The sequence below is a fragment of the Pogona vitticeps genome, chromosome 5 (assembly GCF_051106095.1).
Source record: "Pogona vitticeps strain Pit_001003342236 chromosome 5, PviZW2.1, whole genome shotgun sequence".
NCBI classification, from domain to species: domain Eukaryota; kingdom Metazoa; phylum Chordata; class Lepidosauria; order Squamata; family Agamidae; genus Pogona; species Pogona vitticeps.
The window spans coordinates 61660565-61675784 of record NC_135787.1 but is presented as its reverse complement, the minus strand read 5'-3'; the positions used below and the strand labels follow the sequence as shown (position 1 = coordinate 61675784).

The window sequence follows — 15220 nt, the reverse complement described above, 5'->3', positions numbered from 1 at the left end:
CTGGCTACCGGAACCTGTTGGGATCAAACTCAGGTCATGAGTAGAGGCTTGACGGCAGTTTAACCACTGTTGTTGCTGTTTAGTCGTTAAGTCATGTCCGACTCTTCGTGACCCCATGGACCAGAGCACGCCAGGCCCTCCTGTCTTCCACTGCCTCCCGGAGTTGGGTCAAATTCATGTTGGTAGTTTCAATGACACTGTCCATCCATCTCGTCCTCTTACGTCACCTTCTCCTCTTGCCTTCACACTTTCCCAACATCAGGGTCTTTTCCAGGGAGTCTTCTTTTCTCATGAGATGGCCAAAGTATTGGAGCCTCAGCTTCAGGATCTCTCCTTCCAGTGAGCACTCAGGGTTGATTACCTTCAAAATGGATAGGTTTGTTCTCTTTGCAGTCCAGGGGACTCTCAAGAGTCTCCACCGGCACCACAATTCAAAAGCATCAATTCTTTGGCGGTCAGCCTTCTTTATGGTCCAGCTCTCACTTCCATACATCACTACTAGAAAAACCATAGCTTTGTTTATGCGGACCTTTGTCGGCAAGATGATGTCTCTGCTTTTTAAGATGCTATCGAGGTTTGTCATCGCTTTCCTCCCAAGAAGCAGGCGTCTTTTAATTTCGGGGCTGCTGTCACCATCTGCAGTGATCATGGAGTCCAAGAAAGTAAAATCTGTCACTGCCTCCATATCTTCCACTTCTATTTGCCAGGAGGTGATGGGACCAGTGGCCATGATCTTAGTTTTTTTGATGTTGAGCTTTAGACCATTTTTGCGCTGCCCTCTTTCACCCTCATTAAGAGGTTCTTTAATTCCTCCTCACTTTGTGCCATCAGAGTGGTATCATCTGCATATTGGAGGCTGTTGATATTTCTTCCGGCAATCTTAATTCCGGTTTGGGATTCCTCCAGTCCAGCCTTTCGCATGATGTATTCTGCATATAAATTAAATAACCAGGGAGACAATATGCAGCCTTGTCGTACTTCTTTCCCAATAACTGTTGCTTCCTGTCCCACATACAGATTTCTCAGGAGATAGATAAGGCGGTCAAGGACTCCCATTTTTTTAATGACTTGCCATAGTTTGCTGTGGTCCACACAGTCAAAGGCTTTGGCGTAGTCAATGAAGCAGAAGTAGATGTTTTTCTGGAACTCTTTGGCTTTCTCCATAATCCAGTGCATGTTAGCAATTTGGTCTCTAGTTCCTCTGCCCCTTCAGAATCCAGCTTGTACTTCTCGGAGCACATACTGCTGAGGCCTACCTTGGAGGATTTTGAGCATAACCTTGCTAGTGTGGGAAATGAGTGCAATTGTACGGTAGTTGGAGCATTCTTTGGCATTGCCTACTCCAGATAAATAAGCGATGCCTTAAACCAGAAGGCTTAGATCCAAACCAGATGTCATGCATCTTTTTTTCCACATGGGCAGCCTTTGTCATTGCCAAGTCATGCAACATCATGTTCAAACTGGATAATCATATAAATTTTTTAAAAATCTGATGGCATCAAAGTCAAATATAAACAACACTGCAGAAACTGTTCCCATACCTATGAACACCACAGAGCACACAACACCAACTGTAATGTTATAAAAGTTACAAGCACAATAAAAAGTGTTTTGAAGAACTGTCAGTAGGTGTAGTGCCTTGAAGATTCAAACATCCATATTAGGATAAAAAATTTATTGGAACAATGAAAAGATCACAAAGTACATCACACTCTTGAAAATGTACAGCACCACTGTAATAATAAGCTACATCTTCCAATTAGGTAGTCAAGAAATGTTGGTGCAAATTAACTCAATTTCAAAATAAACCTAAATGTCATGGAATCACAGGAAAGTGAAGTTGGAAGGGGCCTACAAGGCCATCAAGTCCAACCCTCTGCTCAATGCAGGAATACAACCAAAGCATATCGGCTAGGTGATTATGTAAGTTTTTCTTGAATGCCTCCAGTGTTGGAGCACTCACCAACTCCCAAGGTAACTGGTTCCACTGTCATAATGCTCTAACAGTTAGGAAGTTTTTCCTGATATTCAGCTGAAATCTGGCTTCCTTTAACTTGAGCCCATTGTTGTGTGTCCTGCAGTCCGGGATAATCGAGAACAGATCCTGACCCTCCTCTGTATGACAGCCTTTCAAGTACAGTGGTGCCCCGTATAGCGAGGTTAATCCGTTCCGGATTAACCTTCGCTATACAAAAACATCGCTGTGCGGGTAAGGAAAGCCTATTGGAACGCATTAAACTTAGTTTAATGCGTTCCAATAAGCTTCGAAACTTACCCCTCCAGCGATGTTTTCGCGTCCGGCGGCCATTTTGGAGCCACCGATCAGCTGTTCGGCGGCTCCAAAATGGCCGCCGGACGCCCCAATCGTCGCAGAGCGAGTGCGGCGATTGGGGCTGATCCGTATAGCGATCCCCAAAAAGGGATCGCTATACGGATTCTTCGTTAAACGGTGCGCTCGTTAAGCGAGGCACCACTGTATTTGAAAAGTATTATCATATCACCCCTCTGTCTTCTTTCTTCAAGGCTAAACATGCCCAATTCTTTCAGTCTTTCCTCATAAGGCTTAGTTTCCAGCCCCCTGCCCTCCTCTGAACTTGTACCAATTTGTTAGCATTGTTCAGAACTGGACACAATACTCAAGGTGAGGCCTAACCAGTGCTGAATAGACGGGGATTAGCACTTTGCGGGATTTGGAAACTATACTTCTATTAATGCAGCCTAAAATAACATTTGCCTTTTGTGTAGCCACATCACACTGTTGGCTCATATTTAGCTTGGGATCTACGACAATTCCAAGATCCTTCTCGCTCATAGTTTTGCTGAGCCAGGTATCCCCCAACTTGTAACTGTGCAATTGGTTTCTTTTTCCGAGGCGCAGTACTTTGCACTTATCCCTGTTGAATTTCATTATGTTGTTTTCAACCCTATGCTGCATCCTATCAAGGTCATTTTGAATTCTGTTTCTGTCTTGCCTCAGGAAGAACAATCCAGCTATCCATTTTTATACAAAAAGATAAAAATTCTGTTAAGTCTTTAGAATATCTAAAATACAGTATGTTGTTTTGAACAACAGGCTGTTATTATTTTATAGACTAGAAGAACTGGAGTAAAATTCTTATTTTCTGTGAAAGCAGGAAGGGAGATATTTAATCAATTTAAAAATGTATAGAAAAGCTTTTACTCCACCCGGAGTAGACTCTGTCTAAAAGGGCGGGATAGAAATCTAATAAAAATAAATAAATAAATAAAGAGCAAAGGGAGAGAGAAATGGAATTAGTTATTCTGTCAATTTACCCACTACCTTTTTCCTTGCCCCAAATGTCCGTTAGTGACAGCCATTCAGTCTGCCTATCCAAACAAGTTCACCTACCAGGTTTCATTGTAAGAATGCTGAATTTAAGAACTAGTGCCTCACCTTACTTTCCCACCCTGACCCAGCTGGTTTTCTTTCTCCTGTGTGTCTCATGCTTAGATCACATACCTGAGGGTTGGGATTGTCTTACTATTGGTTTTTGTAAGCTATCCTGCATCCTGTTTTTGGCTAAATAGATTAAAAATGATTTGAACAACAACTACAACAACTAGAACTTTATTAAGGCTCTAAACTCTCACAAGCAGGGAGCCTTTCTGGGCAATAGAGAATCGAGATTGGTGCAGAAGAAACAGAAAAGTCCTCAAAATCATCATGGCCAAATGATGAACCCAGGCTCTCTCGTTTAAAGTAAGTTCCAAAATGGAGTTGAAACACTTGTCCAATATGAGGTTTGTTTGCCTGAGACAGGCCATGTTTCTGGATGCTTCTGTTTATAGTCATTCAGGAGCCATGTGTTTCGATATATGGCAATGGGAAAGATATTGAATAACTAGGAATCCTTTCTCAATCAATAGTGGAAACAGAATAAATAAATAAAATAAATAAGACAATGAAATCTACATTGGCTAAGATGAAAACTGAACCCTACTTCCTCAGCCTGACTTCATAAGGTTGCAGACTCTGTTTTGGAACTTACCGTATTTTTCGCTCCATAAGACGCACTTTTTCTCTCCAAAAAGGTGGGAGGGAAAGTACATGCGTCTTATGCAGTGAATGCAATAACCCAGGGTTCAGCCACCACCACCCAAAAGCCTCCCACTGCCATGCCAGGAGGCCTACTGAACTGGCAGCAAAGACTGCTTGCTGTTCAGACCTCAGCATTCTGCACTGCTGGCTTTCCAAGATCTGCTCCCTGCAGCTCAACTGGAAAACCAGCAAGGAAAACAGGCCTGTGGCAGCAAGCAAACAGCTTGCAAACAGCCAAGGACCAAAGGGGAAGGAGTGATTCTATAAAAACCAGGGAAAACCAGAAACACAGTCCCCCATTTAGGCAGTTGATTTTCCCACATTTGGGGAAATCACAGGGGTCAGCTCATCTGAAGTGCAATAGATGAGCCTTACCCTGGGAAAACCACCCTTACAAAAATGGTATCTTCCCTGCCAGGTCTGAGTTTGAATGGCCCCTAAGCCTCCTGGCCCTTTGTGTGCCCTGCCCTCAAAAGGCATGGTGACCGCCTGGCTGCACCTCCTGATCAGAACAGGGTTGCACAGCCCCAGTGCTGAAAGAGGCCAGGAGAGCTCCTCAGTGTTTTGGGGTGCCCCACAGGACCCCCATCAGGGGCTAGATGTTCCTCCCACAATCCTCCAGTGCACAGATATTAGCATACCTAATATGTGGCGAAGGCGGGGAAAGCAGGCGAAATCGAAACTTTCAGTTAGTGAAGAGGCTGCTTGTCTGCTTCCTTGCTAGTCCAAGCAGTTAGAGAGCTGCTTGTTTTTCTTTAAAAGCTTCTTGTTTTGAGTTAAAACCTGTTTGGATTAAAAGGTGCTCCATTTGAGTTGAAACCTGCTTGCCTGGGAAGCGGCTGATCAGCTGTTAGGTGGGGAAAGGGCAGGAACAGGAGAAGAGCACAAAATGGCTGCCCTCTGCAGGCTGCCTGCTGGCATTCAGCTGTTTGGGGCTCTTTTTTGGCTGTTCTGGGGTCTACCAAGGCACTGTGAAGAGCAACGCTCAGTCTACAGTACTTGGTAAGTGAATTTCTTTTAGGTTTTTTAAAGTTTCTGACCTTTTTCAATGTATTTCTATGGGAAATTTGGATTCAACTGGCAAACTTTTCAACTAGTTCTGGGCATCTAATAGAGAATGTATTTCCAAAGGGTGTTGCAGCAAGGAAACTAAATGTGCCTCGTGACTTCTAACTGGATTACAGTACCTGCTTCCTGATTTCAGTTACTATAGTTTGTATTCAGTTTTTTTGGCTGGTCAAGAACATTGTTCCTGGCTTTGTGTGTTGTGCCTTGCATGCTATAAACGTTCAATTATGTCAGAAAATGGAGATTTGGTCTTATGCTGAGCATGTGCTACTGCTGGTGAATGGGATCAGGTTAAGCTTTGTGTTGCTGTTCTTTTGCATAACCTAAAGTAAATAAGGAAAACCAGCTGTTAAATAGTTTAATTCCACTATTTATCCTCCACACAACTAAAAGGGACCTCTCAATGCAGTGCCAAATCAGACAAACCATTTTTAACTTAATATAGGCTTGAGCTGTAGCTGGGCAGAGTTGCACAACAATCTCATCTGTCATTGAGACATTTCTATAAGCATGGGGAGGAGGTGGATGAAAGGAAATGTAAAATATAGGTAGCGTGGTATAGGTCTTATCACTGGCTGATAATGGTCTATATGTACTTGAATTAAATTTATGGTACATGAGTACACAAAGCTTTAAGTCTCTCCATTTGTTAAAGACAGTGGTAATGGTTCTTAATGCCACTGTTGACTGCTGTTCACTTTACATGGTTCAAATGTTATTCTGTTATAGTGTATTAAATATTTTATTACACTATTTGGTTCAGAATATATTTTCCCTGTTTAACCCCTCTAAAAATTATGTGTGTCTTAAGATCCGGAGCGTCTTATGGAGCAAAAAATACGGTACTTTAAACAAGAGAGCTTCACATTAAAATCTAGCTATGATGATTTGGAGGACTTTTCTCTTTCTTCTACACCTCCCCCCCCCCCCGCTCTGTAATGCCAAGCTTAACAAAGAGTCTAGCTGGAGTCTGCAATTTCCCCATCTGTGGGACTTTAGTAATGTAATAAAGGTATTGCCCACCCTCGCTGGAAAATGAGACTCACAGAGCAAGAAGGCACATGATGGAACTACTGGAAAGCAGCTGAGAATAAGTACATTTAGCATTCTTTTTAATGAAGAAACTGGACTGTAGTTGAACAGATGTTCATGTGCTGACATGGCACAAACGCAAGAAAAATGTGTGAAGCTGCACAACACACATAATTGGAACATGAAATGTTAAAAGTATAAATCAAGGTAAAGTTGACATTATAAAACAAGAAGAAGAACATATAAATGCAACAGTACCTGGTATGAGTGAACCAAAGTGAACTGGAATAGTACATTTTCAATTAGATAATTTAAAACATATTTAACTTCAGAAACAATTAACTCAGAAGAAACTCGGGGATGGCTATAGCAGTGCAGTGTGATGCAGCACAAGTAACTGTGGGATATAACAGAAACTCTGAGCAAATGATATAAATTCAACTTCATGGAAAGCCTATAATTATAAACATCATTCAAGTGTACTCTTCAACTACAGATGCTGGAAGATGATGATAATGGAAGATTTTATACAAGTGTTCTGAAAGAAGCTGATCACACATCAGATAGGATATGCTAATAATCACAGGTGGCAGAAAGCAGAAGTAGGAAATAAAACAAAATCAAACAGTTGGAGAATTTGACCTCGATGTTAGAAGTAACGCAGAAGAATGGCCTACAGAATTCTGTGAAGCCAACAAATTGCAAACATATATTCGCGAAGGCTTTCACAGCCGGGATATAATGGTTGTTGTGGGTTTTTCGGTTGTTGTGGGTTTTTCAGAGTGCTCTCCTCTGAAGTTGCCGGCCACAGAGACTGGCGAAACGTTAGGAAGAACAACCTTCAGAACACGTCCGAAGAGCCCGAAAAACCCACAACAACCATGCAAACATATTAAGCAACTGAACATATAGTTGTACACACGGACATTAGTGGATAGCCAGCACAGAAATTAAACAGACTTTCTCGCAAGTGAGTCATGAGCTGTTAATTAAAAAAAAATCAGAATAAAGCTGAAGAACAGCAAAACAACCGTAATACCAAAATACAATTTAAATAACTACAGTGGCGCCTTGCTTAGCAATCGCTCCGTTGAGCGATGAAATCACTTAGTGATGGGGTTTTGGCCATCGCCAGAGCGATCGCTTAGCAATGGCCCCATGGGGAAAAATTGCTTTGCGATGATCGCGAGGAAGCGATAATCGCAAAGCCCCCATTTTCGGCCAGCTGATCGGCGGTTCCAAAATGGCCACCGGAAAACAAAATGGCCACCCACTGTGTTGCCTGGCTTTAGAGGCACCGAAAATGGCTGCCGCAAAGGAGGATTTTTGCTTAAGGTTAGTTTTAAAGCCCATAGGAACGCATTAAACAAGTTTTAATGTGTTTCTATGGGCTTTTAAAAATCGCTTAGCGAGGAAATCCCTTAGCAACGTTTTTTCCTGCACAGATTAACGTCGCTAAGCCAGGCACCACTGTATCTGGAAAAATTTTTAAAGCATGTAGAAAATAGATTTGCATGACTAAGCTCAGCTAATCATTGATCAGAAGAACTACAGGCTGAAACCAGAAATAAAATCGAGGAAGAATACAAAGGATTATTCCTGCAGCCAAAATAAAAGTCTCAACAGACGACTAACAAAATTCTTCAACTGTTAACAATATACAAAAAGCAAAAGTAAATGGTGACAGAAATAGGTTCAGAATAAAACTACTGAGTGACCAATCCATTGGGATTAAGAAAACTATTACAATAATAATCACAAAGAAAAACACCAAAAAAAGAAAAATTACACAAGATTTCATTGTCTTTTGTCCATAAAACCCAACAATTCAAAATAAAATGTAAACAAAGTTCAAAGATGCTGAAAGTCTAATAGAGGAATATCTTATCCAATCAGGATAAAATAAAAAGAAGACAGAAGCAATATACTGAAGAACAGTATAGAAGGAATGCAAGAACGATAGATTCCTGCAAACAACATTCTGCTGATGAAGAACTTACAAAGTGAAGTAAAAGCTGCTCTCAAAACACTGGGAAGAAATAGTAAATCACCATTTGTGGGACTCTGATCAGATAGTAACCAAAGACATGTCTGTTCTAGATAAATTGTCCTTATTAACTCCTTCTAGTTTGGAAAGAAGCAGAAAAAGCACAGTCAGGTTGGACTGCATACCAGAAATAAGAGAAAACTCATTATCAGAAAGGAAAAGCTCTTCTATCTCCTCTAGATGCTGCAAGGATTGTGCATTTAACAGACTTTTCTACTGATGGGGAAAAAAGTCTCCGTTCATTAAAAATACTCTGTCCAAACTCCCTAAAACTGAAAAACAGGTTATTTTATGATCCAAGCTGCAATACCTCTGTAGCCAATTTTAGTAAATAGAAAAGAATAAATGAAGGATTAATTTATGCTAGTAACAAAGGATGCAGACACTGGGTTATTGATTTTTACAGTTTCTATGGCCTCTCTGCTGATTAACTTACAAAATAATATTTACAGGAAATTATTTTTTATCTGAAAGGCATGGACTTATTATGCACACACATGCACAAACACACACACACACAGAGCTCTATCCAACAGCAAGCCAGAAACAAATATTGTTCAAATGTTACATTCATAGTGTATTTCAATACAGACATTTTTATTTTATAAATATTTTATAAACAGACTGAACAACTTTTAAAAACATTCATTTAAAAACAGAAACAAAAAACTGAGTATGTGGCCATGATGAACTTATGCATACTTAAGAAAAAACTGAAGTAGAATGATGCATGTCTGAAAACACTAACTAGTCACAAATGTTCTCAAGTGATCTGAAGAGATGACTATCCTATTTTGGGATTCTCGTTATGGCATTTATTTAATATTATTTGCTAGTGTACTGTCATGTTGCCATTTATTAGCACCACTAGTGGCAGTGTTTCTGTCCATGGAGTTTAGAAACACTGTCACTCATTTCATTATGCTAGCAAGGTTATGCTCAAAATTCTACAAGGTAGGCTTCAGCAATATGTGGACCAAGAACTCCCAGAAGTACAAGCTGGATTCCGCAGGGGCAGAGCAACTAGAGACCAAATTGCCAACATTCGCTGCATTATGGAGAAAGCCAGAGAGTTAAAAAAAAATATCTACTTCCGCTTCATTGACTACGCAAAAGCCTTGACTGTGTGGACCACAGCAAACTATGGCAAGTCCTTAAGGCCTGACCACCTTATATATCTCCTGAGAAATCTATACGTGGGACAGGAAGCAACAGTTAGAACTGGAAATGGAACAACTGATGGGTTCAAAAGTGGGAAAGGAGTACGACAAGGCTGCATATTGTCTCCCTGCTTATTTAACTTATATGCAGAATACATTACGCGAAAGGCTGGACTGGAGGAATCCCAAGCTGGAATTAAGATTGGTGGAAAAAATATCAACAACCTCCGATATGCAGATGATACCACTCCGATGGCAAAAAATGAGGAGGAATTAAAGAACCTCTTAATGAGGGTAAAAGAGGAGAGTGCAAAAAATGGTCTGAAGCTCAACATCAAAAAAACCAAGATCATGGACATTGGTCCCATCACCTCCTGGTAAAGAGAAGGGGAAGATATGGGGGCAGTGACAGGTTTTACTTTCTTGGGCTCCATGATCACTGCAGATGGTGACAGCAGCCACAAAATTAAGACGCCTGCTTCTTGGGTGGAAAGCGATGACAAACCTAGACAGCATCTTAAAAAGCAGAAATATCATCTTGCCAACAAAAGTCCGAATAGTCAAAGCTATGGTTTTTCCCGTAGCGATGTATGGAAGTGAGAGCTGGACCATAAAGAAGGCCAACCGCCAAAGAATTGATGCTTTTGAATTGTGGTGCTGGAGGAGACTCCTGAGAGTCCCCTGGACTGCAAAGAAAACAAACCTATCCAACCTTGAGTGCTCACTGGAAGGACAGATCTTGAAGCTGAGGCTCCAATACTTTGGCCATCTCATGAGAAGAGAAGACGCCCTGGAAAAGACCCTGATGTTGGGAAAGTGTGAAAGCAAGAGGAGAAGGGGACGACAGAGGACAAGATGGTTGGACAGTGTCATTGAAGCTACCAACATGAATTTGACCCAACTTTGGGAGGCAGTGGAAGACCCTTGCATGCTCTGGTCCATGGGGTCACGAAGAGTCAGACATGACTTAACGACTAAACAACAAAAAAGTGGCAGTATATTACACTCAAAACAATGGATTGTCCCTGGACAAAATACACAAATTAAAAAACAAACCTTTTTCCAAACAGCTAAAACAGGCAGATGAAATAAATGAGCCAAAAGGCAAATAAAAAGTAATTGGTCCTGAATAAAGAAACATCCATTTGAGAAAAGAAGAAAGCAACCAAGTGAAGCAGAAGTGGAATGGGCCAACCAAAATTCAGAAGGCCAGAAAGGCAGGTAAAAGCACTTTCTTTGTTGCTGCAGAAACCCAAAGCTAAAAGGATGTATTTTCAAACTGCCTTAATTGTTTCTGTGATGAAAGCAGAGACCTGGAGTCTAGATCCTCTACCAAAGTATTGCCTCTTAAATGCTTACATGCTGGTATCAAAGCATGCATGCTGATACTTTGGAATGTATTTAATTAAAAAGTAACACCTTGCAATATTTCATACCGGCATGCCTCACATTTTGCAATGTAATATCGCTACCCTGATTACCAACAGCTAGACATAACCAAGCATTTCTGATCTTTCTCAGATGCCTCAGCAAAACCCTTCCTCAGACCCACAAGGAAAAATACTCCTCATATTAAGATACATTGTCTTTTTTCTTTCTTTTTTTCTTTTTCTTTTCTTTTCTTTTTTTTCTTTTTCTTTTTTTTTGCAATATGGCTGAAGAATGTGGTATTTCTAGATCTTCTGGAAAGTTTTAGGTTAAAAAATTAGAAACACAGTTAATTTTGAACAGCTAAAGTGGATATCTCTGTGAGCTAGAGCACCTGGTTGAGGAGACACAGGTCAAGAGTTCAATTTCTTTTTGTGAGCTTGGCCAAGCTACATAGTTCCAGAGCATCCCCAGAAAAAGAGAATGGAAAACCACTTATCTACCTAGAAAACTTTGGAAAAGGCTGCCATAAATTGGCATCAACCTGACAACACATGTTTTTTATTATTATTAAGCACAGAATTCATTAGAAAGCATATATTCTACAATTCTACAAGGGTATACAGAGACAAATCTCATAATGTGTCAAAAGTATGAGGCTCTCATACTGGGCACATGACGAGATGGCAAGATTCGCTGGAAAAGACAATAATGCTGGGAAAAGCTGTAGGCAGCAGAAAAGTATAAATTTATTTATTTATTTAATGTATAGGCCGCCCACACTACCCAAAGCTCCCTGGGTGGCTTACAACATTTAAAATACAATAAAAATACAGAACAATTAAATACAATTAAAAAATATATAAAAATTGCCATCGGACCCACAGCTAATATTATTTCAACTCAAAGCCTTCTAAATATGGGATGAATTAGCTCCATAAGGAATCCACAACCTTGAGTTTACAGAAGCTGAGCAGGGCTGTTGAAGGCAGAACATTTTGGAGGTGACTCATTCATAGGGCTGCTGTAAGTTGGAGGTGATTTGAGGGCACAAAACAATATGCACATACAAAATGACTGTTAAGTAGAACATACAGGCACATCCTGATTTGTAACTGGAGAAGAATTTGATATGCTCAGCATATCAGTTTTCAGATAAAGCAACAAGTTTTAGCTCCCCTTTTAACCAATTGAAAACTCAGACAGATGGAGTACAGAAAAGCTAAAGAATGAAGAAAGGATACAATAGTCTAAAAGTAAGCATGTGTGCCTTGGTCATTATTACTAAGGCGCACATGCCCTGCCTATATCTATATCTTTATTCTTTGCCTCCTTTGTCCTTATTACCAACTAAAATCCAGTAGCCTTCCATCACTGCATCCTAAATCATCCATAACCATAACTGTTTTCCAATTTGCAAAATGTAAAACATTTGTGTCCACAACGCTGGCTTGACTACACAGGGTTGGCTTCCTAGGATTCCTTGTGTACAGTACTAAAGAACTTTGAAAACTGTAAACATTTATCATATACAAGAGCTTTTTTCAGGTATTGTCTTTGACAAAATACAGTCTTTCACACATTCAGACAATGGTTTAGTTCAGTGGTCCCCAACCTTTTTAACCCCACAGACCGGCTGTGGAAGCCGCGGCACTACCACCCGCGCGCTCATGCACACACACGAAGGAGCAGGCACGCTGTCTCGTGGGCTAGCGCACTCATGCACATGCCTGATGGAGCGAGAGGGAACTCGTGCGGGCACAAAGTAGTGGGAGGGCACTTGTGTGAGCGCTCATACTCCCATGAGCATTTGTGAAGGGCAACACAGTGCTTGTGCGGTCGCGGGTGCATGCATGCACATAGGTGCTGTGCAGGGAAGTGCGTGAGGGGATGGGGGGAGGTCTGTCTCCATGGCCTGGTCCAGCTCAGGCCATGGACCAGCACTGGGCCACGGACCAGGGGTTGGGGACTTCTGGTCTAGCTGACTTCCAAATGGGTTGGAATGGGTCTGAAGTGCATTATCTATTCACACATTCAGGCAAATGCCTGAATACATTGAATGCTTAGATTAGAAATGAATTGGTTAAATAGTTATATGTCTAAAATATGGGGATGACTGCATTCTCAAATAGCAATAAACAGAATGTTTGCTATATTTAAATGCCTTCTGAAAAGATATACCTTACCTTTTTGTCGCTTCATCTGCGGAAAGCTGCTGATAGTGGTTGCTTGAACTATTTCCACTACAATCTGGTATCTGGGATACAGAGGAAAAAATGGAATTCTGTCATCTTTATGTGTGTGGCTAATAACAGCACTACTCTTTAATATAGTAATGACAACAAACCATTTGGCGCAGACGGGGCCTAATATTGTTTCCTTGGAGGTATAGCTTCACTGACATGAAAGATAGCAAGTTTGCACTTCCTTGAATGATTACAGTAAGCAGGCTACAAATTGTGTCCCTCAAAAAGTTTCATACTGAGTTCAAACACTCAATATACGGTACTGAGCTTTCAAAGCTTCCAAAGAAAGGAGCAGCAGTTTTTAAAGCACTTCAGTTGTCACATTCACAATAATCAACGAAGTTATTTAAGATTACCAAAACAGCATCTGATTCAGTCTACACAGCTTACAAAGCACAATATGCTCTTGAGCATTGATCCTAGTCAGCTAAGTGTGTCTTATATTCCTCCCCCCCCTCCGCTTTTGTTAAATTACGAATTCTCTGGATGCCAACCACTGCTATGTTCACTTCAGTCTGTCAACCACCTTGTTTTTGCAGATGATACCAAAGGTCATCCAATAAGTCTGTTCAACTCCAATGCCAACAGCTTTGAGGTGGGGGGATTTTACAACAAATATTCATTTTTTTCCCCAAAACTGCATGCATATATGTCAATTATGGCAACATTTCAAAATACACAGCAATTTCCAGGATGCCATAATTGATTCTCAAAATTCAAAATGATTAAATTTAATCAATGGCAGCTGGGAGGGAGAGATACCTTTTAGCTATTTGCTGAATATGCACACAGTAAGTCAAGTAAGCTACAACACTGCTGAGTTATATCTGCAGCTTTCAAAAAGTATTCCCATTTATGAAGATCCTTGTAAAGCACTGCACTGCAGTGGAATGGCCTGCTTTGCATATAATGGTGATCTAGACTTTAGCAGTATGTAGACAATATTCTGAATGCCCAAATGAAGCCTTGCACCTCCAGCCACAGACAAATTCTAGTCAACTGTTCTGTGAGTACAGAATAAACTCTGGTTTTGTCAGCTTGTTTACAAAATTAGAATTTTTTAAAGCCACAATTTCTAGTTCACATGTGTTTAACGACGAGCCAAGAAAAGATAAAACAGAAACAGATCGGCAAGAGTTCACTTGTTAGCTTTGCAGGAGGCAGCCAGGGAGCCTCAGTGTTTTACTTCAGTGTCTACTGTCCGTGTAGCTTAACTGTGGATTTGTGTTACATACAAGTATGATATTTTCTTAACTTGAGACCAGAAGGACACAGCAGAATGGGAAGCATCCTACAATGCATGTTAAGAGACAATTTCCCACAAAATAATTGTCTCGCGAGAATACTATGATGCATCAAAATAAACAATGTATTCTAGAACAAGTAGCAAGTCTTGTAATAAATAAATGAGATTCCTTTGTGGTTCTAGGCATGATTAGAGGATTCACACACACCATTGAGTGAATGACTACAAAGCAGAAAAAATGTATTCACACCTGGAAAGTTGGGTGAATTTGTTTTATCAACCACAGAGGAGTCTGCAGAGAGGGGGGAGAAAATTGGCAATCAGCCCTAGTTTGCAGTTTGTTAAGATAGTTCCTGCTGTAGCCATCCAGATTCACAGGAGGCATGGCTACAGCAGTTACCCTAAGCTGCAAACAAGGATTGATTGCCAATCCCTCCTCCTCCTCCTCCTCCTCTCTCTCTCTCCTGATTCCTGTATGGTTCTTATAAACAAGGGCCGATTATCAACTACCTCCTTGCGCTCCGAAGATGGTTTGGAGACAAAGAGTGCTCAGTTGAGGGGAACTGAAATCTCCATTCGCTTCCTTTCTCCTAATTTTGAATGAGGAAGATGGAAGAGCAATCTCCTGGTCACCTATACAGCCACAAAGCTGCACCAGCCCAAGCAATCATGAAAAGGCATGGATTTGGAGGAAAGGGGTACTTCAGGCTGATTCATATTGACTTGTACATCATGTAGTCAATTATTTGTCAATTTAGTTACCCCTTAAAACATTTTAATACTAAATACAATAATGTGACACTGCTATTTGGAAGATTTGAATGCATACATCATAAGAAGGGCTTGATGCTGAGACGAGACAGCAGCAGGAAGACAGAGCTCCATCCCCTGGGCTGAATTCCGACCTGTTTGGGACCCCCCAGGGGTTTAAAACCACCCCGAGGAGGTGGTGAAATGGGGGAGAAGCCTGTTGATCACGGAGGGACGGCAGTT

At 40.9% G+C, this 15220-nt stretch overlaps 1 protein-coding gene and 1 pseudogene across 6 annotated transcripts in view; both read right to left on the bottom strand.

Annotated features, from left to right (window-relative positions):
- SNX25 (sorting nexin 25) overlaps nt 1–15220 on the bottom strand; it is a 93979-nt gene that overhangs the window by 37927 nt on the left and 40832 nt on the right. For all 6 annotated transcript variants that reach the window (XM_020802553.3, XM_078393912.1, XM_078393913.1 and 3 more), the window contains one exon: nt 12922–12992. In XM_020802553.3, the coding sequence (XP_020658212.3) occupies nt 12922–12992 (71 nt within the window). The remainder of the gene's footprint in view (nt 1–12921; nt 12993–15220) is intronic.
- LOC140707877 (U1 spliceosomal RNA) lies at nt 4332–4486 on the bottom strand (annotated as a pseudogene).